This window comes from Pipistrellus kuhlii, unplaced genomic scaffold (genome assembly GCF_014108245.1).
Source record: "Pipistrellus kuhlii isolate mPipKuh1 unplaced genomic scaffold, mPipKuh1.p scaffold_m20_p_17, whole genome shotgun sequence".
Classification (NCBI taxonomy): domain Eukaryota; kingdom Metazoa; phylum Chordata; class Mammalia; order Chiroptera; family Vespertilionidae; genus Pipistrellus; species Pipistrellus kuhlii.
Genome location: NW_023425482.1, coordinates 17,049,555 through 17,075,183, shown reverse-complemented (window position 1 = coordinate 17,075,183; position 25,629 = coordinate 17,049,555). Strand labels below are relative to the sequence as shown.

Sequence of the window (25,629 nt, the reverse complement as noted above, 5' to 3'; positions counted from 1 at the left end):
ACACTGTTATTTCTTCCACCCACCAACTGCTGGGGTTTGGTGGGGAAACTCGCCTTTGTAACAAATAAAATAGAAAAGCAAAAAACAGGATGGCCTGCATAGGTGGTCAGTTCTTCCCAATGACACATTCAATTGTGGCGGATTCCTTGTGCCCCAGTCAGCAAATTCCAGCGTTTTTCTTAAAGAAATTTTCTTTATTTTTATGTTTTAAATCCTCAGCCGAGGATATTTTTTTGATTGGCTTTAGAGAGATGGAAAGGCAGAGAAAAACAAATTTGATGTGAGAGAAACACATTGATTGGTTGCCTCCTGCATGAGCCCTGACTAGGGCCCAGACTGGGGAGCAGCCTGCAACCAAGGTTGGGCCCTTGACTGGGATCAAACCCGGGACCTTGGGGTCCACAGGCTGACGCTCTATCCCCTGACCAAACCGGCTAGAGCAGGACTTAGTTTTGTTTGTAACTTTTTTTTTGGGGGGGGGGGCGGGTTAGGGGGACGCGTGCGCACAGGAAATTCTTAGAATTTAAGAAGGCTTAAGAAATGTATATATGTGTACAAGTTTTCAAGTTGTATATTGGAGTTGGTAGATCAACAATGCTCAACTCTCTTTGTTAACACTCACCTGAGGATGAAGGGAGAGAAAGGGAGAGAGTTATGCGAGAGAAATACTGATGGGTTACCTCCCCTACGGGCCCTGACCAGGAACTGAATCGGCAACGTTTTGGTGTTCGGTTTGAGCCACTGGCCAAGGCTGAGTGAGGCCCCATGAGCAGGTCTAACCATATCCCGAGAAAGGCTCTCTCCTTTCAGCTTCCTGATTCACAATACCTCATTTGATCTGAGTCTTCGCAAGTCCTGACACCCTAATTCTGGCATTTGGTGCCAGTTGAAAGCTGCAGTTTTGTGTCTGGTGCCTTCATGTTCGAGGATGTGATGATGTAATAGTTTTTGGCCTTCCCCAAGTTGAAAAAGCCCCAGCTCCCCAAAACAAGCCAGACAGGCCTGCCTTCTAGGCCTCTCCCATCCTGCCTCCTCTCTGCTTGGCGTTGGCATGGCCACGAGATCGCTGCCACTCAAGTTTGTAGCTTAGAGTTGTCACTGGGAGGAGACTGCAGAGCCATGGACCAGTGTGCCATGCGTTGCATTGAGATGTTGGGTAGCTAATTCTTGCTGACTGATCACGAGAGAGGAAGGGGTCCCCTTTCTGGGCCAAGGCTAAAGGAGTAGGGGTGCCCCTCCAGGTTCTCTGTCCTCTTCTGCCAACGCTAGGGGAATGGCATGGAAGCCCCAGAGCAGTGGTTGGCAAACTGCAGTTCGCGAACCACATGCGGCTCTTCGGCCCCTTGAGCATTCTAACGCCACATCTTCAAAATAGACTCGCCCAGGCAGAAAACCAACTTCTGCACATGGGCCATGAGGTTTCAGTCGCTCTGTATGTGTGTGCCCAAATGTGGTTTGTTGTGGAAGAGCCACACTCCAGGGGCCAAAGAGCCGCATGCGGCTCACGAGCCGCGGTTTGCCGACCACTGACCTAGAGGATCGTAGAGCCATGAGGTGGAAGGATCCTGTTTCCACAAATCAAATATGGAGAAAAGCTGCCCACTTTGGATTGTTACGTGGATGAGGAATAAACGTATTAGAGCTGTTATAAATTTTGGAGTCTATTTGTTACCGTAGCTCTGGAAACAACTTAAAGGGCCAGGTAATATTTTAGGCTTTGCCATTTGGTCTTTGCCCCAAATACTCAACTCTTCTGCTATAGCATGAAGGCAGCCATAGACAATACATAAAGGAACGTGTGGGGCTGTGTTCCAATAAAACTTTATGTATAAAAACAAGCAGTGGCCAGATTGATCTACTGGCTATAGCTTGCCTACACTGCTGTCGCCAGTGTGCCCCTAAATAATATAATTAGCATCCATGTAAAGATATGATTCAGAGGATAGAAGCCAATAATATATCTATCCTACTGGGCAATAGGAACAAATAGACTCCAAAATGTATAATGTCCATCCAGGTTTAAATCCAAAGATATGGGTAATTATGGTGAATGTAAATAGAGTAAATATTTCTATTCCTTTGAACTATGGCTGGATTTTAAAAATTCTCAGATGTACATGTTTAAGAGAGATTAAAACATAAGGATACAAAAATGTTTTATATTTGAGCCAGGTGAGATATTTTGTATGCACACAACCCACGCAAGCTGATACATGAATTTTAGATTACATATGCTCTAAAACAAAGAGCAATATCTGAGATAAAAGTGAACACTTCATAAATCCAACAGGAAGATACAAAAATTATGTTTTATGCATTTATTAATGTAGTTTCAAATTTACAAAGAATGTAAAAATTGACAAAAATAGACATCTCTCAGTAACCAATAGTAAACAGACAAAATAAGAATATATCATAGAAGAATTTAATAACGTGATGAGTAAACGCAGAATAGTTCATAGTCACTACAGAGGATTTTTTTTTCACACATACAAAGTATTTATACAACTTGACCAAAAACTCAGTCATACATTTCAGAGGATTTAACTCTTACACAATATATTTCATGACCACAATGCAATTAAGACAAATGAATAATGAAAACTAGAAACGTTCCTATTTATGAAATGAAATAACAGAGATTAGATGACAAAGTAATTGGAAGCTACTGTAAAACAGAATAATCGAAAGTTGGAAGATTCAGGGAACATTCAGATCTAGCTCCCTGGCATATGTTGTCAATTTGGCTTAACTATAATCTTACTGAAAACAAACACCTGAGTTGAGTTTAGCTAAAACTGGTTAGAGCTTGGCCATTCCGGTTCAGCGATGTCCCGCCCCACCTCGCTGTCCTGGGCCACGTGAGGGGCCCCGCACTGGCCGCCGCCTGTTGAAGGCGGAGCTGGAGGGTGCGCGGTCCCAGTCTGGGGGTGCTGGAAAGGAGCCGGGACCAGGGCCTTGCTCCCAGCGAAGGGGGTTCGGAGGAAAAGGGGCGTCAGAGGTGGCCTAGGCGTTTGGCCGCCACAGCGAAACAGCCGTGTCCTCTCTGAAGCTCGAACTCACGACCCTCAGATTATGAGACTGACGCACTGCCCACTGCGCCAAGCGGGCCGCCGTTGAGCGCGTCTTCTCTGTTCCTAAAGAGGACACGTCCGCAGCCCCGGCCCCGCCGAGCCGGCCCCGGGGTCAGGCTCCACGGCCCGACCCGGCCTCCGCGGGCACCTGGAGCTGCCGGAGCGGAGCGGCCCGTGGGGAGGAGGCGGGCCGGGCCGGGCCGGGCCGGACCGGGGCCGCTGCCGCCGCGCGTCGGGTCCCGGTTCGGAGGGCGCGGAGGGCCGGGCCGGACCGGGGGCGCGGGCGCGGGGACGGGACACGCGGCGGCGGCGGCGCGAGGTGCGCTCGAACCGCGCTGCTGACCGGAGGCGGGTGTCCGGGAGGCGGAGGCTGTCGGGGCGACACCGGCTGCGGTGGGCGTCAGGGGGCGCCCCTGAGCGAGGTGCGTAGGCCCACCGGGAGCCCCTGGGCCTGGGCGGGGCGGGATGGAGAGCAGAGACGGACGGGAGGAGTTTGGGGTGTGAAACCTCCATGCCGGAGTTCTGGCTTTCAGCCTGGAAGTTAGGGGTGTCCAGAGATGGTGGGGCTGTCAGGACATGGGAGCTAACTCCCAGGCGCTCCCAAAGGCCGGGCCTGGGTCCTTAGGGCAAATAAACAAACTAAATAAATAGATAGTAATGGATTATAACTCATAGAATACAACAAGTATCCATGAGTCCATCCTGATAGGAATAATTGGTCATGTATATATACATGTATGTGGATATTATGTGTGTGTGTATATATATAGAGAGAAAGAGAATATCTATTATGTATAGAATATATATATATATATATATATATATATATATATATATATATATTGTCTCTCTCTCTATATATATATACTCTATTCATAATAGAGTATGTATAGAGTATATATATGTTGAGAGGTGGGGGAGTCGCCTGGCATAATAATGACAGGGAAGAATGGCCAAGGGTGGAAATTTGTAATTCTTCAGTGGCCAGACCTGCCAGATACCACCTCTTCCATCACCGCAGTTCAAACCAGCAGTAGGGATCCGTGCTGCTGTGATGTGCTGAGGACAGAGCATCCTTTCGGCGTTATTCCCTGCCCCCGATGCATTCTCTGGATTTGTTCCCCGGGAGAGAGTAGACAAGACCACACGGAGGGACAGTGGACAGAAGTGCTGGCCAGGACTCCCCCAGAATGTCCGGGTCGGAGGAGCAGTTGGCCTGTTGGAATGTGGGGGCCATGAGCGATCCGAGGCAGTTGGAGGCAGTTCGGAGCAGAGAGGACGATGGGGGGCGGGGGAGAGGTGGTGATGGAAGGCTGGCTTCTGGAGAAGGATGGTCCCTGGCCGAAGTCTCGGCGCTTAGGGGATCAGAGGGCAATAGCACTGGGAGCTGAATAGGGGTGCTGGGAGGGGAAACGGGGGGCCCAGAGCTGGCTGAGTCCTCTGTTCACTGTGTGGCTTGGCTCTCTGTGAGAGGCCCCTGAGGACGGATTCCTGCTTGCCAGGATCCCACATTCAGGGGCAGGAGGCCGGTGTGGCCATGCTGAGCTAGACGTCTGGACAGAATGAGCTTAGTGCTGTAATGGAGATGGACAGATGGGGGGCGTGGGGGGGGGGCGAGGAGAGCTACGGAGGCTCAAGCTAGAACTTCTAGCTGCTAGAGGAAGGGGCTGGGTGCTCGGGGCTGGCTGGGTTTCAGGGAAAGGCATCCATGTGGTTCAGTCCCACTGGCCTTTGAAATGGGCCTGTTAGTCAAAGGAGAGGGTCAAGGCTCACAACACAGACCTAGAGATTGGCCCCACAGCAGCCAGAGGAGACGGTATCGAGGGAGAAAGTGTGGCTTCAGGGTCGTGGAGGAGCCAAGAGAATGTCCCAGGCAGTCTCCCCTGGAGGCCTAGGAGACAGTGTGCGTGTGGCCAGGAGAGGTGGTGCTTGAGCCAATAACCCGGTTGAAACCCCTGCCGTGTGCGTGTGGGAGCTCTGTCCTTGAGTTTCCTCACCTTTATTTATTTTTATTGACTTCAGAGAGGAAGGGAGAGGGGGAGAGAGATAGAAGCATCAATGACGAGAGAGAAGCATGGAATAGCTGCCTTCTGCACACGCCCCCTACTGGGGATCGAGCCCACAACCTGGGTATGTGCCCTTGACTGGAATTGAACAGTGGACCCTTCAGTCTGCAGGCCGATGCCTCTATCCACTGAGCCACACCAGCTAGGGCTTGAGTTTCTTCACCTTTAAATCGGGGTATGAAGAGAATCTATCTTAAAGAATTATTGTAGGATTAAATGAGCTCACATAAACTGCTTTAAGATACGAACAGTGCTAAACGAATGTTACCCTTCCTTAGGGGGCAAGAAGAGATGGAAGGAGCAACTCGAGGGGCCGCAGAAGATGCCGAAGCGTGCAGGCCCCGGGGGCCGGGGAAGAGCAGGCTTTGAGCAGAACGGAGTGTCATGATGCTGAGCGCCAGCTAGATGGCAGGTACGAAACACGTTATCACAGACAGTTCCCACTGTGGCCTTACGGGGGAGCATCTGTTCCATCCCCACTCTGTGATATCACCACGTACGATTCCTGGCCACACCTGGACCTCGAGTAGCCAGCACCTGGAGTCAGGGATGGGACCTTAGCCATTTCTGGGACCCCCACAGTCCACATCTCGAGAGCTGTGGGCAAGTTCAACCTTCTTTTCCCCCAAACGCTGGGCGGGAAGAGCAGGGTGCTGTGGACGGCGATCGGGGTCTGGAGGTCTGAGGTCTGTGCTGGCCCGCCCAGTGCGTGGCCAAGGATGACCTTGAGCAAATGGGTTCTGCCCTTGGGGCTTCGACCTCTGCACCCACACACGGTAGACACCGAGTTGGACCGGAAGCTCCCCACGGGCCCTTCTGGGCACCAGGACCATGGTTCCTCAGAGTCTCATCCGCCCAGATTCCTGGAGATTCTGACTCAGTAGGTGTGGTCGGGCCCTGAGACTTTGCGTTTCCAACGAGTTCCGGGTGCCGGGGGTGCTGGTAGTGCTGGTAGCTCGGGGGCCCCTGCTCGGAGCCACGGAGGTCTAGCCCAGGGGTCCTTCACCCTCGCCGGAAAGCAGGGTGGCCTCAGAGGGTGCTTCTCCTCTACTTCTTTCTCCTCCGGGGAGAGGAGTGTGGTGCTAAGCTGCACCCCAGGCCAGCTTAGCTCATTGGTGGAGCTGGGGACCCGGCATCAGTGTTGTTTGAAGCTCCTCGGGTGAATCTGTTGTGCAGCCAGGGCTGGGGACGCTGTTCTGCAGGCGTGGGCAGAGAATTTAGACAAATGGGCAGTTTCCAGTGAAAGCTGTCGCTGTCTTCTGCCCCCTGGTGGCCATCTTGTTCCTGCACATTCAAACGCAAACTGATCAGAAAGAGAAGAGGATGCTGTTTGTTGCCCAGGGTGAATGGGCTGCCCGCTGCCCCAGGACCCCCTCTGCCAGGAGCGGGCTCCTCCCTTGTCTGACGCTGCAGAGAATTGCTTAACCACATGTGTCAAACACAAGGCCCACGGGCCAAATCCGTCCCGCCAGGCCTTGCAATGTGGCCCGCACCGCGCTGTCATCACTGCACTCCGCTGCGTTTCCATCACAATGACAGTTTATGACTGTTCAGTAAACCATTCAGCCCACGATTTAGGCTGGATTTTAGATTTTGGCCCCTTCTCTGATTGAGTTCGACACCCCTACCTTAAACAGTGGCCTCTGTCCCAGTGTCCTGCCCCGGGGGCAGCCAGGATATGTTGAAAAATTTCGGGGTGGTCTGGGGACAGGGAGGATCCCGGAAAGGAGGGAGGCTTGGAGGAGCAGGCGAGACAGCGGGTGGAGGAGGCGCCTGGATCCCGCCGTCAGTGCTGGCTGAGTGGGTGGGCGCTCAGAGAGGGTGTGATCGGGGCCGTGGCCCTGCTGTGCTTCAGTGCCCAGTGTCTCACTCCAAAGCCCACAGTGGAGCCGTCGGAAGCCAGCGGTCTCTTGTTGACTGAGCATCTAGGGCGGCCGGCAGAAGGCCTTGGAGGCTGAGAAGAAGGGTTTTTAAAGGCGACTTGGTGGTTCGGGGGCAGATTCCAGGAGAAGGCCAGGCCACCTGGGCCTGCGTTGTGCTCTGTCCTCGTTCATCATCACTCTCTCCCCCCTTCTTCCCTCCCCCTCCCCCCACAGGAGGACTTCTGACCAGGGAAACGGAGGCAGCAGGGAGGGGCCTAGGGCTGGACCCAGGGGCTCACACAGGCCCACCCTCCCGGGCTGGCGCGCAGGGTGACCACAGCCGATGCGGCTGCGGTGTGGAGGCAGCCTTTGTCCTGGGAATCTTGATAAATGCGCTTTTTATGACGTCCCTTTCCTGCTTCCAAACTTGAGCGGCCCCAACTGCCGGCTGCTGTCCCACAGACTCATCCTGAGCCTTCCTCCTGCCAATCTTTGCTCCTAACCCCTCCTCTCCTCTCCGTCCCTCTCTCTCTCTCTCTCTCTCTCCCTCCCTCCCTCTCTCTCTCTCTCACACACACACACACACACACACACACACACACGCGTGTCCTGGCGCCATTGCCCACGGGGTTCCCATCCCTTCTTGCCCACCTCCTCCTGCTGCAGCAGCCGGGAGTGACCTTGCAGGGAGACTCCTCGCGGCGAGACTCCTCTGCCCCTTTGTTTTCTCCTCCCGAGGGAAGGCTTCTCTTTCTTGGGAGCAGAGGACGGGTCAGACCGGCGGTCGCCAACCTTTGGGACCTCACCGGCCACCAGCGGTCTGCGGACCACCGGCTGGCGACGGCTGGTTTAGGCTTTGCTGGGTCCCCTGTGTGAGAGCTACTTCCCACGTGTCGTGGATTGTGGACGGTGCGGGAAGCAGGTGTTGATCAAAATGTGAGGCTGGGAGAGTCACAGGAGCCCTACCAGACCCCGACCTGCTGTGAAGAGGAAGCAGCTGGGACGAGGGACAAGGAATGGCGTTGGCTGTGCCTGCTCCTTCCCCCAGGAATGCTTTTCCTCACTCTTTTAAAAAAAAAAATTTTTTTTTTATTGATTTTTTTACAGAGAGGAAGGGAGAGGGATAGAGAGTTAGAAACATCGTGCCTCCTGCACACCCCCCACTGGGGATGTGCCTGCAACCAAGGTACATGCCCTTGACCGGAATCGAACCCGGGACCCTTCAGTCTGCAGGCGGATGCTCTATCCACTGAGCCAAACCGGTTTCGGCCTTTCCTCACTCTTGACACCTGTGCGCCTGCTTCCCTCTCAGAGCTCACCGCGCCGGCCATTGGAGCCCTCTGACCCCCTGGTACTTGGTGCCGCTGCCAGGTCTTCGCCTAACCAGGCTTCCTCGGCTGTGGCCTCTCTCCAGACACCCCAGGGGGGCTGGGACAGTGACCTGTCACTCCCAGCCTCCACAGTACCAGACAGAAACTGTTAGCTTTGTGTCCGTGTGTCCGCAGACTAAGAGGAACGCGCCTCTGGACGCACTCGGCTTGAACGCCATTTCTCGGTCATCACAGGCCTCCAGGGACGCGCAGGCGCCGTGCCGGTGGCTTCGGCGGCGGGAGCCCTGCCATCGGACGGACGGAAGGGGGCCGCCTGGACGTGAGGACGGAGGACGAGCCCCACGGGGCCTGGGCGGCCGGGCCCAGGGCAGCCTCTGGCGAGGACACAACAGCAGAGTGACCAAGGCGACGGGGGCGAGGCCGAGCGGAGGACGCACAGGGAAACCTCGAGGACCTGCCGTCTCTCATTCGCTTCCAGACGTTGGTTGGCAGCTGGCCTCCGAGGGGCACAGAGGGGGCACCCCCCCCCCCCAGGGGGCAGGCCGGATGCACAGGTGCCGACATGCTCACTCCGTGAAGCAGCTGCTGGTGGGGCTGGTCGTGTCCACAGGTGAGCGTGGCTGGAGATGAAGAGGAGCCGATGAAACTGTGAGGCTTCCTGCCGGGAGCCGGGAGCCCGGAGCCCGGAGCCCACAGCCCACCAGAAAGGGAGGGTCGGGGCAGGGTCCCTCCCCCCGGAAATCTGGGGCCCAGGAAGGCAGTGGCCTGTGCCTCACGCCAGGTGTCCGTGTCCGCACCTCCGCCCGGGTGAGGGCAGGGGAGGGGCTGGCCTGCTGACTTCATCTCCCGGAGCGGGAGGGGCCCCAGGAGGAGGGTGTGCCCCAGACGGGCACTGGAGCGCCCCCGGGCAGCTGCCCGGCCTGCCGTGTCACCGGGAGAGTCTCCTCTGCCGCACGGTGACCCTGACAGTCCTGACCCGCTTGCATGCCGCGAGGTTTGAATGAGGTCAGATGTGCCAGAGGTCCTTTTGAGAGGGGGCTCTTTTCTTTACGAGGATAGATGCTGAGAGCACCTGACCTGGCTGTCCCCGGGCGCCTGGCGCTGTGGGGGGGTGGGTGGTGGAGGGGCGTTCACGAGTGGGCGCCAGGAATTAACGACCCACCCCCGGGCCCACACTGCAGAGCTCTGTGCCTGCATGTGTGTGTGTGTCAGTGCTTCCCCCGGGGGAAGCCGGCAGGCTGGCTGAGATGACTCCAGGGGTCGTAAGAGGCGTGGGGGTTGAGTTTCTCAGCTTTGGCACTATTGACATTTGGGGTCAGATGATGCTTGGTCTTGAGGGGTGCTTCTGGCTCTCCGGGTTGTAACAGTAAAGAGTATCTCGCGTGTCCCCGGGCGGCGGCGAAGGGACGTCCGGACGTGCCTCTGGTTGAGAACTGCAGCTTCGCAGTGGCCCCTCTGCAGCGAGCCCTCAGGAGGTGGCTGCTTGCTGCGCTGACGTCTGGCATGATTACTCCCCCCCCCCCCCCCCCCGGTTTTAAAAATTATTACTGCTTTTGATTGATTTCAGAGAGGAAGGGAAAGGGAGAGAGAGAGAGAAGCATCAAGGATGAGACTCCCTGCACAGCCCCTACGGGGGATGGAGCCCGCAGTGCGGGCATGTGGCCCGGTCGGGAATGGAACTGTGACCTCCTGGTTCGTAGGTCACCGCTGGTTACCTTCCTGCTGGTCTCTGCCTGCTTCCCGGCCCTGTCTGGGGAGTCCAGTGAAATCACACCTCAGGGGTTTTTCTAAGTTGCTGGACTGTGGACTGCTGACCCAGCCCTGTCTCTCTGACGTTACAGGTCCCTGAAGTGGCTGGGCAGCAGGTACCTGACTGGGACTCAGTTTTCATTGCAACGTCAATTGTCAGTTCCTTTGCGATTCGTTCAGATCCGGGCTGCCATTAAAATTAAGCAGTCAGTTCTGTGGGGAAGAAGGCCTCGGGGTACCCCTTTAACCACAAACCTCAGAATGGGGAGGGCCCAGCGGGAGCCTGAAGTGAAGGAGCCGGAAGCACTGGAGATGCTCTGAGAGCACCAGCTCCTGGCGCCCCCTGCTGGCGTATCCTGGGTGGGACGAGGGCCTTGGCCGCCTCTTTATGAGCAGCAGCTGTCCTCCCTGGAGGAATCAGGCACAGGCCTGGCTCTCTCCTCCTGCTTCCCTCCCTCCCTCCTCTCCTGACACCTTCCCAGTGATCCCAACCGGTCCGGAGGAGTCTCTGCTCACCAGTGCTCCCAGAGCACTGGAACGGGGCATCAAGCTTTGGAAACGCTGTGGGTCCAGCAAGGAGCGCCCTGGGGTGCCCTGCCTCCGGCCACGGGGGAACCAGTGCCCGCCCAGGGTTTGCCTGGAATTGGTCTCTGCCCTGAGGAGTTTGGGGATCTCGTCGGTGGCCCCGGGAGGGGGGGGTGTGTGTGTGGGGGTAAGAAGCGGTGTGAAGTCTGACTCGGGAAGGGAGGTGCGTGTCTGGAGCAGGAGCGGCGGGAGTGGCTTTCGGGGCGGAGTCCCCCTGGCGGTCCCGGGGCCCCGAGGTTGGGTGCCAGGGCTCCCAGCAGCACCCGGGACAAGGCGGTGGCGGCGGCGGCGCTGTGACTGTTAGGGTTGGGGAGGCACGTGCGCCCCTGCGTGCGTGCGTACATACGTACATACGTGCGTGCGTGCGTGCGTGCGTGCGCGCGTACGCCGGTTTTAAAGCAGAGGTGGTTCTCGCAGAGCCGGTGCCGCTGTTGTTTGGGCTTCTCACAGGCCATGGGGTGGTGGGGGCTGCGAAGGTCATGGCCCGGCGGGCGGTGCTGGAGGCTCTGGTTCCTCCTACGGGCGTGGTAGCTGTGGGGCAGAGCGGCGCCTCGGACCTTGGAGCAGCTGTCAGAAGCCCGCGGTCTTCTCAGCCGGAGCGGGGCCTGGCTCCACGGGGGGAGGTGCTGATGGGGGCGGGGAGGCCGGGCCGGTTCCTCCCTGACGCTGTGACACGGCGGCCCTCCTGCGTGTCCCTGCACAAGGAAGGGGTTTTGGCAGAGCACAGGCGGGGCCGTGGCTGAGCTGGAAGGAAGGGTGGGGCCCAGTGCTGGCGGACCCCCTCCCGGGAGGGCCGAGGGGGCTCTCAGACGGGCTCCTCGGTGGTGGTGGTGGTGGTGGGAAGAGGCCGTGGGCAGCATCTCGATGAAACCCACGCGCAGGCCGCTGTCTGTGGGCTCCGCTGCCGTGTGCGCCCTCCTGGGAAGAGCGAGATCCGTTCTTTGGGGGAGCGTTGGGCGGAGGGACAGGGTGGCGGCCTCTCCGTGGGCTGGGCATCTTGGTGTGACCACAGACGCCCTGTGGCGTCCAGCTCTGTAGAAGGGAAGGGTTTCTTGCATCTGTTGGGGGGACCCCAGTTGTACCAGCTGGGTGACAGGCGTTGCACTCGAGGCCAGTGGTGACCCCTGGAACTGGCGTTGGGGCTTCCTGTCCAGGCCGGGCTCCCTTGGCAGGAAGAGGGCGACGCCACGGGCTGGCTGGCTTCTGGGGGCGAGGTGCCGCCTCTCCCTGGCTGGCGGGCGGGCGGGCGGGCGGCGTCCGGGAAGCCTCCTGGGACCGTCGGCCTCTCAGAGCCGAGCCGAGGACTCTCTCACGGCGTGTGTGTCCCAAGAGGTGGCGGTCCCCCTTCTCCGGCTCACGGCTCTGCTGTTACAGAACACGCGTCCGTTTTGTAGGCCCTTCCGGTTTTTCTCATTTGTTTTCTCCGGGTCTCGGGTTTTCCAGGCGCTCGTTTTCACGTCCTCAAGCTGCTTCTGCTCTCCCTCCTCCCCGAGGGACTGCCAGGCTGTGACCCACACGCCCGCTGCCCGGGGTCCTCAGCGGCCCGCTCGGCTCTGCCGTTTGTTTTCCCGGTGAGCACTGGCCACATGCAGGGAGCACTGCCTCCCTCCCTGCCTTGCTTTAAAAAAAGTATATTTTTATTGATATTTGAGAGAGAGGGAGAGAGAAAGAGAGAGAGAAACATTGCTGAGCGAGATCCATAGACTGGCTGCCTCTTGCACGTCCACCAATCTGGAATCGAACCGGCAACCTTTTGGTGCATAGGTTGACACCCAACCAACTGGGCCGCCCGGAGGGAGGGAGGGAGGGAGGGAGGGAGGGAGGGACGGACGCACGCACGCACGCACGCATGCACGCGAAGTGCCCCTGGGACTGGAGACTGCCGCCGTTTTCAGCCGGCTTTTTCTTCCTGACTTCACCTGTGCTGCGGAGCCCCGCTGGCTGCTGGCTGGTGGCGACCTTCCGGGTGCCTGGAGAGGGGGGTCCCTCTTGCTCTTCTCAACTGAGCACAGGCTGTGCGCCTTTCCGGTGCCCCGCGGTGGCGGCAGAGCGAGGCCTGTGTCCGGGCAGAGGCGGCGGCCACCTCCCGGTACCACCGCGGACAGCGTGTATTTGGGCCTCGGCTCCGTACTTCCGGCTCAGCATATTCTGTGTTTTCCTTCTCGTTCTCCCGGCCTCTGCGCTTCCGTCCGGTCTGGGCTTTTTGCGTGTCTGCCGGGCGCCTGCCCGGCCCCTCGGGGTCCTCCCCGTGGCCCTTCAGCTTGTGCTTTGTGAAAGTGTCCACTTGGGAGGACGACAGGCGGTCCCTCCGTCTTCCTCCGTTCGGTGTGATCCCTCCCGCCCTCCTCCCGGCGGCGGCGGGACCAGCCCTTCGCGGGGCGCGGGGCCCGTTCACCGTGCGGGCCGCTCCGGTGCTGTCCTGGCAGCGGCTCCCCGAGGCCGCGTCCCCCTGCCCCTGCCCCCCGACTCCTCCCAGCGCATGGGCGGGAGGACGTGGGACCCATGGGGGGGGGGGTCGCGTGTGCCGTCCGCTCTGTCCTGGGCGCCTGCCGCTGGGTGGGGGCCTGTATTTTTCTTGGGGGGCAGGGGGGACCCCCTGATGCAGAGGGTGAAGCAGAGCTCACGCCCCGGCTCAGGGCAGATGGCCATCCCCGCGTCCTGTTGCTGTTTCACGGGGAAGACTTGCCCCTGGGCCCTCGGCCGGCCGCCGGAACCTCGCTCTGCTCAGCGGTGTTTTCTTTGCCGTCCGGTCCGTTTCACCCAAACTGTGGGCGCCGCCTTTACTTCTCTCCGCTTCCTTCGTTGGCAAGCCTCGACTGCCCCTCTCCGGGGGAGGAAGGCGGGCCCGGCCTGCTCAGTCCTTTTTGGAATGGATCCTTGTCATCGGCAGCGGCGGTGTGTGTCTTCTGTCCCCGCCGTCTCGCCGGCTCCTGTTCTCCTTCCATCGGCGGACAGACGGACCCGCTCTCTGGACGGACGGGGAGCTTTGGCGAAGGGCACAGGGCTGGGCGGGAGAGGGGGGCGTTGTTATATCGTTTCTTATCCCGTCCCTTTATACACTATTTAAAACGTATCTTAGAGGGCGTTTATTAACGCCGGGGACAGTGACGGGGAAGGGCCTAGGATAGAAGAAGTAACGGGGAGAGACGAGGCGGGGGCTCACTAAGAAGTCAGACGGAAGGGGCCTTGGGGACCTATTCGGGAGGGTTAGGGGGGCACTGGCCGGGCCAAGCTGCTGATGCCCATTGCCCTGTGGGCTCCCTTAGCGTGGAGGGGATGCATCCTGTGGGGGAGGAAGAGGCGGGCGGGGAAGGGGGGGTGTGAGCTCGGAAGGGGGACTGTGCCCACACCATGTATTTAAGTGTGATCTTCCTCCCCTGCACTCTTAAAACTGGCCCAGATTACCCAAAAAGCTTTTGTTTATGTGGGTTAAAACTATTGCTGTTTGCCTCACTAGCCATCAAAACAGAGATGGTAAAAAAAAAAATGCATGCCCATAGGTTTGAAAATTGCATGTGAAAGTAAGTAACGTGTCAGCGTTATCAGGAAAGCAGTTTTGACCCTGCAGACTGCCCTTCAGTAACGTGTCAGTGTGTTCTCCGGTGAGAGGGCGCCCTGGAGGCCGAGGCCCAGGGAGGGAACTCTGTCCATGTTATTGATATGCCTGCCCCTGGAAAGAAGCCCTGAGAGGGGTTATGTTTGAAATGTGCTGTATTTGCTCAGGTCCTGTGGGTCTGCCTCCTTGGTTTACTGATCGATGCCATTGCCTATAATTTGGAAGATTAGTCTGGATGACTGAGATTCTGTGTCTCTCCAGAAAATCCATGCTTCTACTGCTTATGTTAACCCTTTTCACGAGCCACGCCCGCGTACCTTTTTTTTAAAAAGGAAATTAAGGTACTTATGTTCCTTTTCAGAGAGTTAGGTCAGGGCTTTTGGGATATCCATTGGTTGTGCAGCTGCTGGCACTGTCTCATTCTACCCGATTCCAGAACGTTTTCCAAATGAAACCCCGAACTCACTAGCAGGCCCCCCCCCCCCCCCCCCCCCCCCCCCCGTTGCTCTCTCCCTGCCTGCAGCCCCTGGCAACTGTCAGTCCACTGTCAGCGTCCATGGTCTGCCTGTTCTGGACATTTCGTGTAAATGGAATTATACAATGTGTGGCCTTTTGTGGGTTTTATTTTTTTATTTTTATTTTTTTTGCTTAGCCCGATGTTTTTGAGGCTTATCCACGTTGTAGTGTGGATCAGTGCTTCACTGCATTTTATGGGTGAATAATATTCCATTGTTTGGATATACTGATTTTTTTTTTTTAATTAATAACTGCCATTAGGTCTTGTAGCTGCAAGAAGCTGTTCAGTTGTATCTGCAGGAGATGGGCCTCCTTAGGTGCCACAGAAGGACTGAAACTTGCTCAGTCAGCCAAACACGAGCTCGACCCCTTGGCCTGTCCGGCGTCCCGCAGCCGCCCCCCGGGGTGGGGTGGTTGGCTGGGGCGGCGCTGCTTCTTGCTCAGGTATGCGTGAGAGCCGCTCCGTGGAGCGGAGGATCTGCCTTCCTCTTCCTCGTGTGTGCACCTGGCACAGGATTGGGGGCTCCCGGGAGCAAGGAGTTCATGCCCCTGGATTCCTGAAGCCTCCAGAAAAGGGAACGCGGATGGGCCGTGTTTCTCCAGGAGGCTGTGTCCTAGCTCCAAAAGGCTCACTCTCATGGCCGACTCACCGCCACGCACAGCGTCATCGCGGCCAAGGGGGACCGCGAGCCTAACCTGCGCGGTGAGCGCCCGGCCCATCGGCCCCCCGGGGACGTGTCCCTCCGGTTCTGACCGTCTGCGGCGTGTAACGACCCCGTTCCCTTCGCTGCGACCGGAGCCGGCTGCGCTCTCGGATCCAGGGGTGTGTCCAGGCCAACGGCTGGAGGGGTGGCCCTGCCAGAGGGTCGGGAACATGGCATTGATCGCTTCTTTATCTGCTCAAGCGGGCCTTGCCGTGGTTTCCTTACAGGATGGTGCACAAGCGAGAGGGCGGATCTGACAGTTCCATTCCGTGTGTCATCTGGTACGGTGGCCCCTTAGGGGCCCCTGGGGCCACTTTATCCTGAGCATCTGGAGGGCTCCGATCAGGTTTCACGACGTTTTGAATACTGGGGGCCCCCTCGTTTAGTTGAGGGCAAACAGCAAGGAGAGCGGAGAGCGTGACAGCTGTTGCCCCGCTGTTCCCAGTTCCCTGAGTGACCAGGGTGGCTGTCGCTGGGTTGGGTGTCGGCTCCTCGTAACTCGAGTGTGGGCGACACCGTGACCCACCACAGTCTGCGCCTCCACTCACGAGCTGACGGATGGTTGGGCCGGTCCCGCTCTTTGGCTGTTAGGAATTATGCTGCTGTGAACATTGGTGTGTACGCTTGTATGCGGCCGTAGCTCTTCAATAGTCTTGGGTCTGTTTACCTTTAAATGTCATCACTTACTGACGCGGGAGAGCAAGGTTGGTTTGCCAGGCACCGATGCTCATGTGTTAAGAGTCTGAATCTCTTCCCACAGTTCTTTAGGTTTTGCTTTCCCAGATATTTTAATAAATATGGGGGTAGGGGGGGAACGGAAGGGAACCTTCAGGGTATCTGACCCGCCGATGGTCTTTGAGGTTTCCGGGGGAGCCCTGGAAATCACAGAGGTCGGTGTTGGCACCTCAGTGACAGATGCCGGGCACGATTCGGTGTGTGTGACGAGTTACTGTGGTAAGATTTGCACGGGGAGAGTTGTCACATCAGAAGACCTGCTCGGCCTTCCCGAGGTTAAGCTTTCATGGAAGACACGATAACGCGTTTCAGACGTTGTACGTTTTACGGGGAGTCCCTGGCGATTTGTCAGTCCCCCGTCCCCCCACAATGTGTTCTTACTCTCAGGGGGAACACCCATTAAGGTCTTATGGAGCAGTTCTGTCCTGTATCCTGATAGAGAAGTCTCCGTCCTCCGCACTGACGTTACTGTTAGAGCGACAGCTTAATCCCGGCCACGGGGTCTCTGCCACCGGTGCTGGTTTTCTGTGCTGTTTGCCTGGAGGCTCAGCTCTGAGATGCAGGCTGCAGCTGGAGTCTTCGGCGAGAAAAGGACCGTCTTCGGGGTTGGAGGAAGTGATGCACCCGGTACTTCACACCGCCCAGACTGGAAAGGACGGACTCGGGTGCAGGCCTCTGAGCTGCCACGACTGGAGCGGCTCTGACTCCCCCGCCACCGAGCCAGGGCTCCCGGGGCCCGCCTGGGTCCAGAGCCGGCTTGGTGAGAGCGGACTGCTCACCCAGGCCCCGCAGGAGGGGGGGCTGCGTGGGCGTGCAGGAAGGAGAGTGGGGTGTGGGGTTCCCTGTGGTTAAACCCTCGTCCTGTTGATGTAACGCTGGGTCTTCTGGCTCCGTGAGGAAGCCTTGTCTCTTTCTCAGCTCCCTGAAACCCACACCACTTCTGTAGACTCTGCTCTTGTAAATGGAAATAAAACTTTTCAAAATTTGTTTTTTTATTGGTGTGCAGTGCCATCTCATTGTGGGTGTGTGTGTTTGTTTAAAACATATTTGTATTGATTTTAGAGAGGAAGATTGAGGGAAGAGTTCAAAACATCAATGATGAGAGGGAATTATTGACCAGCTGCCTCCTGCACACCCCACAAGGGGGATCCTGAGCATATGTTCTGACTGGGAATCGAACCGTGACCTCCTGGTTCATAGGTCGATGCTCAGCTGGGCTCGTTGTGGTTTTGCATTTCCCTAAAGGCTAATGATGTCAGTCACCCTGTACACACGTGTTTGCTATTGATAACACGCTCCTCAGTGAAACGTCAGGAGGTAAGACGTGGAGGTGCTTGCACACCATTCCTTCCAAGCTTCCCATTCCACAGATAGGGAACTTGAGACCCAAAGGGAGGGCATGTCTGGCCAAGCTCTCCCAGCAGACTGTGGTGTCTGAATGAAGCCAAGGACTGGTGTAAGGAAGGACAAGGCCCCTGAACCAGGCTTCTGGGCAGCCTTTTCAGCACCTCGATCTCCATCGGCTGCCCAGCCCCTGCCATAGGGCCCGTGTGTGCAGGTGAGCCCCTGGGCCGGGGCAGATAGAATGGTTCCCTTGGGGTGTCAGCCACCTTTGGGGGCTCACGCGCCCAAAGCAGGAGGCGGTGGTCCAGGTGGTGTCTTCTCTGAGGGGGGGCAGGGGTGTAGGATTTCACAGATTTGGAACCAACCGCGTCCTTGTGAGCCCTGGGCAGCCCCAGGAAACGTCCCCATGGCTGCCACGTGGCCACACTGTGTGCCGGGCACCGTGCTCTGTGCGTGTGTGTGCCCACCTTGGATCGCCTCAATCCTCATAGAGACACTGAGGGGGACTCGTCCTGCCCCACACTTCATACTGTGACGGGAAGGTGGGGGGCCAGACCATGTCTTTTGCCTGTGTATTTACTTCCTGGGGCTGCTGTATTTACTTCCTGTGGCCACCAATGACCACAGACTTGGTGGCTTAAAACAACGTGAATGCATTACCCTGCAGCTCTGGACGTCACAAGTCCACCATGGGCTACAGTCAAGGAATCGCAGGCTCTCCGGGGGATCTGTCCTCCTGCCTCACCTGGTTTCCAGACGCGTCCCACTCGCATCTGGAAGGCTTGGCCGAGTCTCTCTCACCGCGTCACTCTGACTGGCCTTTGTCTCTCACACCCAGGGGCCCTCGAGGTGCTCAGACCCGCCTGGTAACCCAGGATGAGCTCCCTGAGGCCAGCGGATTGAAACAGAGCCTAATTCTGCTTCGCCCGGAAACTGTGTATTCACTACGCCCGGGGATTAGGGCTCAGGCATGTTCCGGGGCCATTACTCTGGGGAGCTGAGGGGCCCAAGGTGAGGAAGAGGTTTGATTTCAGAGAGAAAGGTAGAGGGGGAGAGTTGGACACCATCAATGATGAGAACCTGCTCTGAGTGAGGGTTGAGCAGGTGCTGGCAGAGCAATAGGGTGTGAGCATACCTGCCTTGAGGATGTTGTTCTAGGTGGGCGTGGCATGGGGTGGGGTGGGGTGCTGGGGGCCAGGGGGCCGGAACACACATCGGGCCCAGGGTCATAGAGCTATGGAGAAAGAGATGCCTGGAGGGGCCATGGCGTTGGGGGGAGGGGCAAAGGGGAACAGGGCTGAGCTTGCTAAGAAGGCGCCAGTGGAGCCAAGACAGAAAGGAGGAGAAGGGAGGTGTCACAGAGCAGCCGGGAAAAGAGTGAAATCCCAATCCTCCGTGGACTCTTCACTAGCCCATCCTGTCTGGTCCTTGAGTTTCCTCTTTCTTTCTCTTTCCCTCCCTCCCTCCCTCCCTCCCTCCTTCCTTCCTTCCTTCCTTCCTTCCTTCCTTCCTTCCTCCCTCCCTCCCTCCCTCCCTCCCTCCCTCCCTCCCTCCCTCCCTCCCTCCCTCCCTCCCTCCCTCCCTCCTTCCTTCCTTCCTTCCTTCCTTCCTTCCTTCCTTCCTTCCTTCCTTCCTTCCTTCCTTTCTTCCCTCCCTCTCTCCCTTCTCTCTCTCCCTTCCTCCCTCCCTCCCTCCCTCTCTCCCTTCCTCCTTCCTTCCTTCTTTCCTACTGCATTTTTATTGATTTCAGAGAGAAAGGAAGAGGGAGGGAGGGAAGGAGGGAGGGAGAGAGAGTGAGGGAGAGAGAGAGAGAGAGAGAGAGAGAGAGAGAGAGAGAGAGAGAGAGAGAGAGAGAAACATCAATGATGGCAGAGAATCATGGAACAGTTGCCTCCTGCACGTACCTCACTGGGGACCAGCCCACAACCCTGGGCATGTGCCCTGACTGGGAATCGAACCCTGTGAGCTCCTGGTTCCTAGGCTGATGCTCCACCTCTGGGCCATGCTCGCTGGGCCTTGGTCTCCCTCGCTCTACTGACTTTCAGTTCCGCCCTCTGAACTGGCTCCCTTTGGCTTCGGTGCCCGTTTGTGCCGATTTTCATTGTTTCTGCTCTTCCCAGCGTCGGCCCCGGCTTTGTTTTGGGTTGCCATGGCGCCACCTCTGACCCTCGGAGCTGTGTCGCCAACCAACTTCAGTACCACATGTCCCACCTGAGAGCCCTGGGTCTCAGCCCGAGATGCCAGATGTCCACGCTCGGCCCGGGCGGCTGTGGGCAGGTGGGCGGAGGTCAGACGGTGGCCCCGCTATCTGGGCTGTGAACAGGATGGCTCCCCGGAAAGCAGCGGGGCTGAGATCCGACCCCGCCATGCCCGCCCCGCGGTGGCCCATCGCCCCGACGGGCTCCTGGCTGTCAGAGGACAGCGCCCGGGCGGCCTCGGGATCAGACCGGCTTGTAGTCGAGTCCCAGCTCTGCCACCTGGGAGTTGTATCCCCTCGAACAAGTTACCTAACGCCTTTGAACTTCTAATCTATTCATCTGAAAATAGCACCCACCTCATGGGATTGTCATGGGATTAGATGAGAAATGTCAAGTGCGCCTTGCAGGCAGGCAATAAATGAGAGCTTTAAAAACCATCAGTTCTCTGTGCCAGCATCTCGGAGAGCTCGCCCCCTCCCAGGGGCGCCTGATGGGTGGCTGTGGGGTGAAGCGCACCCCGAGGAGGAGACGCACTCCCGGCTGATTGGTGGGGGTCACTCCGCGCCCCTGTGCCACAGCCCAGGGGTCTCCCTGCGGTAGGAACGTGGCCCTGGCTCTGGCCCCAGCTGGCCCTTGGGGCTCATTATCTGCAGTTTCCCTGTCTGCACGGAGGAGACAGTCCCGGCACCTCTCCAACGGGCTCAGAGGACCCCCCCAGATACACTGTTCGGCACGGTCCCTGAGATGGAGGGACGAGGGAGAAACAAGGAAATGGCCGGGGATGGAGAGGCAGGCAGAGCACTGGGGTCCCAGGCCCCGTTTCTAGTGGTTACGCCCCAGTTGGGGGTCCTGACGCCCCTCCTCACCCATGTGAGTGCAGGCTCCCGCCCTTGTCAGGAAGCTAGGCTATGAGAGAGAGAGAGGGAGAGGGGGAGGGGGAGGGGGAGGGGGAGGGGGAGGGGGAGGGGGAGGGGGAGGGGGAGGGAGAGGGAGAGGGAGATGGAGAGGGAGAGGGAGAGGGAGGAGAGAGGGAGAGAGGAGAGAGGGAGAGAGGGAGAGAGGGAGAGAGGGAGAGAGGGAGAGGAGGGAGAGAGGGAGAGAGAGAGAGGAGAGAGAGAGAGAGGAGAGAAAGGGAGAGGGAGAGGGAGGGAGGGAGGGAGAGGGAGAGGAAGAGGGAGAGGGAGAGAGAGAAAGAGAGAAGAGAGAGGGAGAGAGAGAGAGGAGAGAGGAGGAGGAGAGGGGGAGAGGGGAGCGAGGGGGGGGGAGAGGGAGAGAGAGAGGGAGAAAGAAGAGAGGGGAGAGAGAGGGAGAGAGGAGAGGAGGGAGAGGGAGAGGAGAGGAGAGGGAGAGGGAGAGGGAGAGGAGAGGAGAGAGAGAGAGGAGAGAGAGAGAGAACGGCGAGAGAAGAGAGAGAGGAGAGGAGAAGAAAGAGAGGAGAGGGAGAAGAGGGAGAGAGGGGAGGGAGGGAGGGAGGGAGAGAGAGAGAGAGAGAGAGAGAAAGACAAACAGAAAGAGTGCGCGAAAGAGAGAGAGAGAGATATGCTGAGTGCTAGACCAGCAGATGTTTCCACTTTATTTATTGTCTGTAAACTCCTCTTTGGTAAACAAGAAGACAAGAAGCCCAGAGAGGGGGGGAGCATGCTGAGTGGAGAAGACGAGGACCGGGCGGTGCCCCCACGAACAGGAACTCTGAGAGGACGGCTACACCATCAGCACGTGGCGGACAGAACGGGGACTGGGACGCTGCGAGGGCCGGGCGTGGCCCGGGGGCGAGGCCGGGGAGCGGGACACGGAAGCCTAGATTACACAGCAAACGAGCTCATGCATCACAGCGAAGAGAGTCGGGGAGCCCCCCCCCACACCGCGCCCTGCCCGCCTCCCGCGCTGGCTTGGTCCCCACTGCGGGGCTCCGGAGGCCTGCCAGCTGCCCGTCTGCCCTCGTCTCTCCTTTCCTCTGCAGGTGGCAGGGGCGTGGGGAGGGCGCCCGGGATCTCGGGTCTGGGAGGAGGGTCGGGGCAGCGGGGGCGGGTTCGAGGAGGAGGAGAGGCCGCCTCCGTCCCCCTCTACAGGGGCGTCTCGCTGCAGAGGACGATCTCCAGGTCCTTGCGGTAGAGCTTGCCCGCCTCGGCCAAGGACATGACGCTCTTCCTGTAGTTGGTGAGCTCCTGGATGTTCATCTCCTAGGAGACACGGGGCGGGTGGGGGCTGGCTGGCTGGGTGGGTGGAGGCCCCGGGCACACGGGCAGGCCCTGCCCGAGAGGCACACAGAGCACGGGCTCCAGAGGCAGGAAGGCCTGGGCCGGAGCCCTTCCCACTTCCCGGGGCATTGCTTTGGGGAAAGGATCCCGCTCGGGCCTCGCTGCCCCCCGCCTGTGTCGCGGGCACAGTGACGGCACTCGCCGTCTGAGCCGTGGGGGTGACCAGATGTGGGAGTGGGTGTGAACCCCGTCCAGCTCCAGGCCTGACGCGGAGCACGGGTTCCAAACGGGCGGCTGCGGCGGTGGCAGCCCCGCCGGACTCGCGGTGTCCCCGCCGGCGAGGGGAGGGGGCCGGGACCACACTCCCTGAGCCCGCTGCTCACCTTCTTGTTCTTCTCGAACAGGTCCTTCAGCAGGGCGTCCAGCTCGTTCTCGTCGATGTAGCCGCTGCCGTCCTGGGGCGGGCGCAGGGGGCGAGCGCGGGGCCAGCGGTCAGCCCCGTGGCCGCAGACCTGGCCCCGGGTGCCCCCCCCCCGCACCCCTCCCCCCGTTCCGTCTGAGCCCCCCCCCTCCCCCCCGCCTTCCCAGGCATTCAGGAGCGGCCGCCCCAGGGCACACTTTGGGCAGCTCTTCATTGGGGTGTTTCTCCTTGGCACTGGAATGGAAGCAAGGCTCAGGGAGCGTTTAGCTGACTGAGTGCCACCTCCCTCCCGTCATAAGATGCTAGGAGGACCCTGACCGGTATGGCTCAGTGGGTAGAGCGTCGGCCTGCAGACTAAAGGGTCCCAGGTTTGATTCCAATCAAGGGCATGTGCCTTGGTTGCGGGCACATCCCCAGTGGGAGGTGTGCTGGAGGCAGCTGGTCCATATTTCTCTCTCATTGATGTTTCTGACTCTATTCCTCTCCCTTCCTCTCTGTAAAAAAAAAATAAAATCAAATATATATATATATACACACACACACACATATATATATATATGAATGACAAGGTCTTACCCCCAACCCCTCTGTTATAAGGTTATAAGGAAGACCCTGGGAGTCTCCTGGGCAGGGGACAGCTGAGGGAGGGGGGTGGGTGGCACCCTCTCATTCTCGACGTGACCTGACAGCAGGAGAGCGGTCCTGGCACCTCCTGCCCTTGGCCCCCAACACCCTGTCACCCCCCAGCTCTGAACAGAGCCCTCTGTCAGAACGATTCTCTCTGCGCCTCTGAGGACCCAAGGCCTCGGGATCCACAGGCCCTGGACCGGGTGGCAGTACCTGCTCACACAGCAGGGGGTGCCCTGGGGACGGGGATGGGGACGGGGACTCCTGGTTTCCACACCACACCGCCCCCTCCCCCATACCTTGTCGTAAAATGTGAAGATGGCATTGAACTCCTCGGAGGTCAGCTTCATGCCCTGGAAGGTGCAAGGTGTTAGAGAGAGAAGCAGACCCCGTGTGAGTGTGTGTGTGTGTGTGTGTGTGTGTGTGTGTGAGAGTGTGTGTGCGCACGTGCATGTGTGTGAGTGCGTGTGCATGCATGTGAGCGTGTTTGTATGTGAGCGTGCGTGTGCATGTGTGTGAGCGTGCATGTGAGTGTTTGTGTGTGTGTGTGTGTGTGTATGTGTGAGAGAGAGAGAGTGTGTGTGTGTGTGTGTGTATTTCGGGGCAGGACAGTGGAAGGTGGAGCTCAGAGGGATGAGAGGAAGGGAGGGACCAAGCAAAGCAAAGCGGCCGTTTTACCTGAAACTTCAGCAGGAAGTTCTCCTGTACGGGCAGGAGTCTGGAAGGAAATGCGAGAGCAGAGGTTAGAGGCCGCGCAGAGGCCAGAGCGGCTCGCACCCGGGCGGGCGCAGGAGCCGGGCCTGCAGGCACGGAGAAGGTCGCTGAGCTCCTAATGGCCTGGAGTTAGTGGCAGGTTCTGGAAAGAGGCGGACAGACAGACACACTGAGGCGGGGCCTTCGCGGGTCTGCCTGGCTTTGCGTGGAGCTCCCTGAGGCCCGGCCTGTGCCCCGCCCCAGCGGCGGCCCTGAGGGCGGGGACGGTGGCACAGGCGCTGGGGGGTGCGGGGCGGGGGGGGGGGCAGGCACCTACCGGGACATCTCCGAGAGGCCCAGCTTGCCGTCGCCGTTCAGGTCAAACATCCGCAGCTGTCGGGGACAGAGAGAGACGCTCGGGTCACTGAGGCTGACCTTTCCCCTCTGGAGAGGGAGGACGGGGGGGCAGCGGGCTCAGGCCTCCTCCGAGGTCACCCGGGGGCCGGCCTGGTCTCCATCGGTCCCCTCTCCCCTCCTCGGGAAGGAGGCCGCCGAGGACAGCCGGCCAGCCCCGCCGGCCCACCCCCTCCACGTTCATCCTCTCCAGGGAAACACACGCCCCGGCCTCAGGCAGCACCTCAGAGAGTCCCTCCTCCTCCAGCCGCTGGTGTCCCTTCCCCGGGTCCCGGAGAATCAGCCAACAGAACCCTGCAGGCCCCAGTCTCAGCGGCCGGGCCCCCCCGTCCTGCACCCCCCGGGAGGGGCCCTGCCCACTCACTATGGTCTGGGTGTACTCCTGGAGCTTGGGCTCGTCGTACGGCCGGTTGGCCTTCTTCAGCAGGTCGGACAGGAACCCCTGGAATGAAGAGGCCCCTTCAGAGCTCCCGACTCATCCGTCCCTCTGTCCCTCCTCGCTCGGTCGTCCGTGCCACTTCTTACACAGCTACATCCCGCAAACCCCCGGGGCCCCCTCGTGTCTGTGGGGTGAGCGTGGGGGCCTGGAGGTGACTCCTGGGCACAGAGTAGGCGTCAGAAGCTGGCGCTGGCTCTTCGGAGAGCCAGGGACCCACCCGGGCCTCGCAGTGCCTGGGATCGCCGGTCCCCGAGGAGAATGGGGAAGGGGGGGGGGCGTGCCAGCCAGAAGGCCCGTCCGAGGGGGTGGCCTTAGGGCCTCTCCGGGCTCGTGTGCGGGGCCGTGGGGTTTGGTCGGCCTCTGCGCCCCGTAGCTCCGTGTTCCCGAGTCCACTCGGCTGCCCCGGGCCAGACCCGAGTCTCACTTGACCACACCGGTGTTCCTCACCCGATGCCCCTCCTTCCCCGGGTTCCTCAAACCGCCCCCGGCCCAGCCCGGCCCCATTCTCCGCTCCCTCACGCCTCCTAGAGGCCCACCCTACCTTGAGCTCGTTGGCTTCGATGTAGCCACTTCTGTCCGTGTCGTACTTCCGCCAGGCCTGCAACGAACACCAGCCTGCTCGCCGGGCCTCTGGACACCCGCACGCCTCCGAGTCCCCCCTCCCCGCTCCCCGCTCCCCGCTGATGGCCCCGGGAGCCTGGACATCGGAGAATGGCTCAGCAGAATGGCTCAGCGGGGTGAGGAGGTGGAGGTGGCCTAGCCCAGTCGCTCGTGTCCAAGACATGCAAGGGAGTGCGTCTTGGCCAAGGTCCCAGAGGGAAGGAAGGCAGACCCCTGGTGGGACAAAGCCCCCCCCCCCCCCCTTCCCCCACCCGTCTCACTAGGATCCTCCTCCAACCAGGTTAGCAGGTCCTCGCAGGGCTAACATGAGGATGGGGGCGGGGGGGGCGGGGGGAACTGATTTCTGCTGAGTATATAGGGTGTCCTTTGACTGCTCTGGAAGCTTCTCGTTTTCTGGGTGGAGGCTGGGAGCCAGAGTAAGAACCTTCTGGAAGGGGCGGAAACAGGCTCTGGTTACTCTTCCCTGGGCGCCCTCCTCCATCCCCCAGCCCCATGC

The 25,629-nt window shown here is 59.1% G+C and overlaps 1 protein-coding gene across 3 annotated transcripts in view; it reads right to left on the bottom strand.

Annotated features, from left to right (window-relative positions):
* Window positions 1-20,340: 20,340 nt before the first annotated feature.
* Window positions 20,341-25,629, bottom strand: part of CALB2 (calbindin 2) — a 37,110-nt gene continuing 31,821 nt past the window's right edge. For 2 of the 3 annotated variants that reach the window (XM_045582715.1, XM_036441096.2), the window contains 7 exons: window positions 25,054-25,110; window positions 24,438-24,515; window positions 23,997-24,052; window positions 23,645-23,684; window positions 23,266-23,319; window positions 22,302-22,373; window positions 21,505-21,900 (listed from right to left, as the gene is read on the bottom strand). In XM_045582715.1, coding sequence (XP_045438671.1) covers window positions 21,784-21,900; window positions 22,302-22,373; window positions 23,266-23,319; window positions 23,645-23,684; window positions 23,997-24,052; window positions 24,438-24,515; window positions 25,054-25,110 — 474 coding nt within the window. In that variant the 3' untranslated portion in view covers window positions 21,505-21,783. Of the gene's footprint in view, window positions 20,353-21,504; window positions 21,901-22,301; window positions 22,374-23,265; window positions 23,320-23,644; window positions 23,685-23,996; window positions 24,053-24,437; window positions 24,516-25,053; window positions 25,111-25,629 lie in introns of those variants that run through there. The other variant, XR_006741856.1, reaches the window with a different exon arrangement.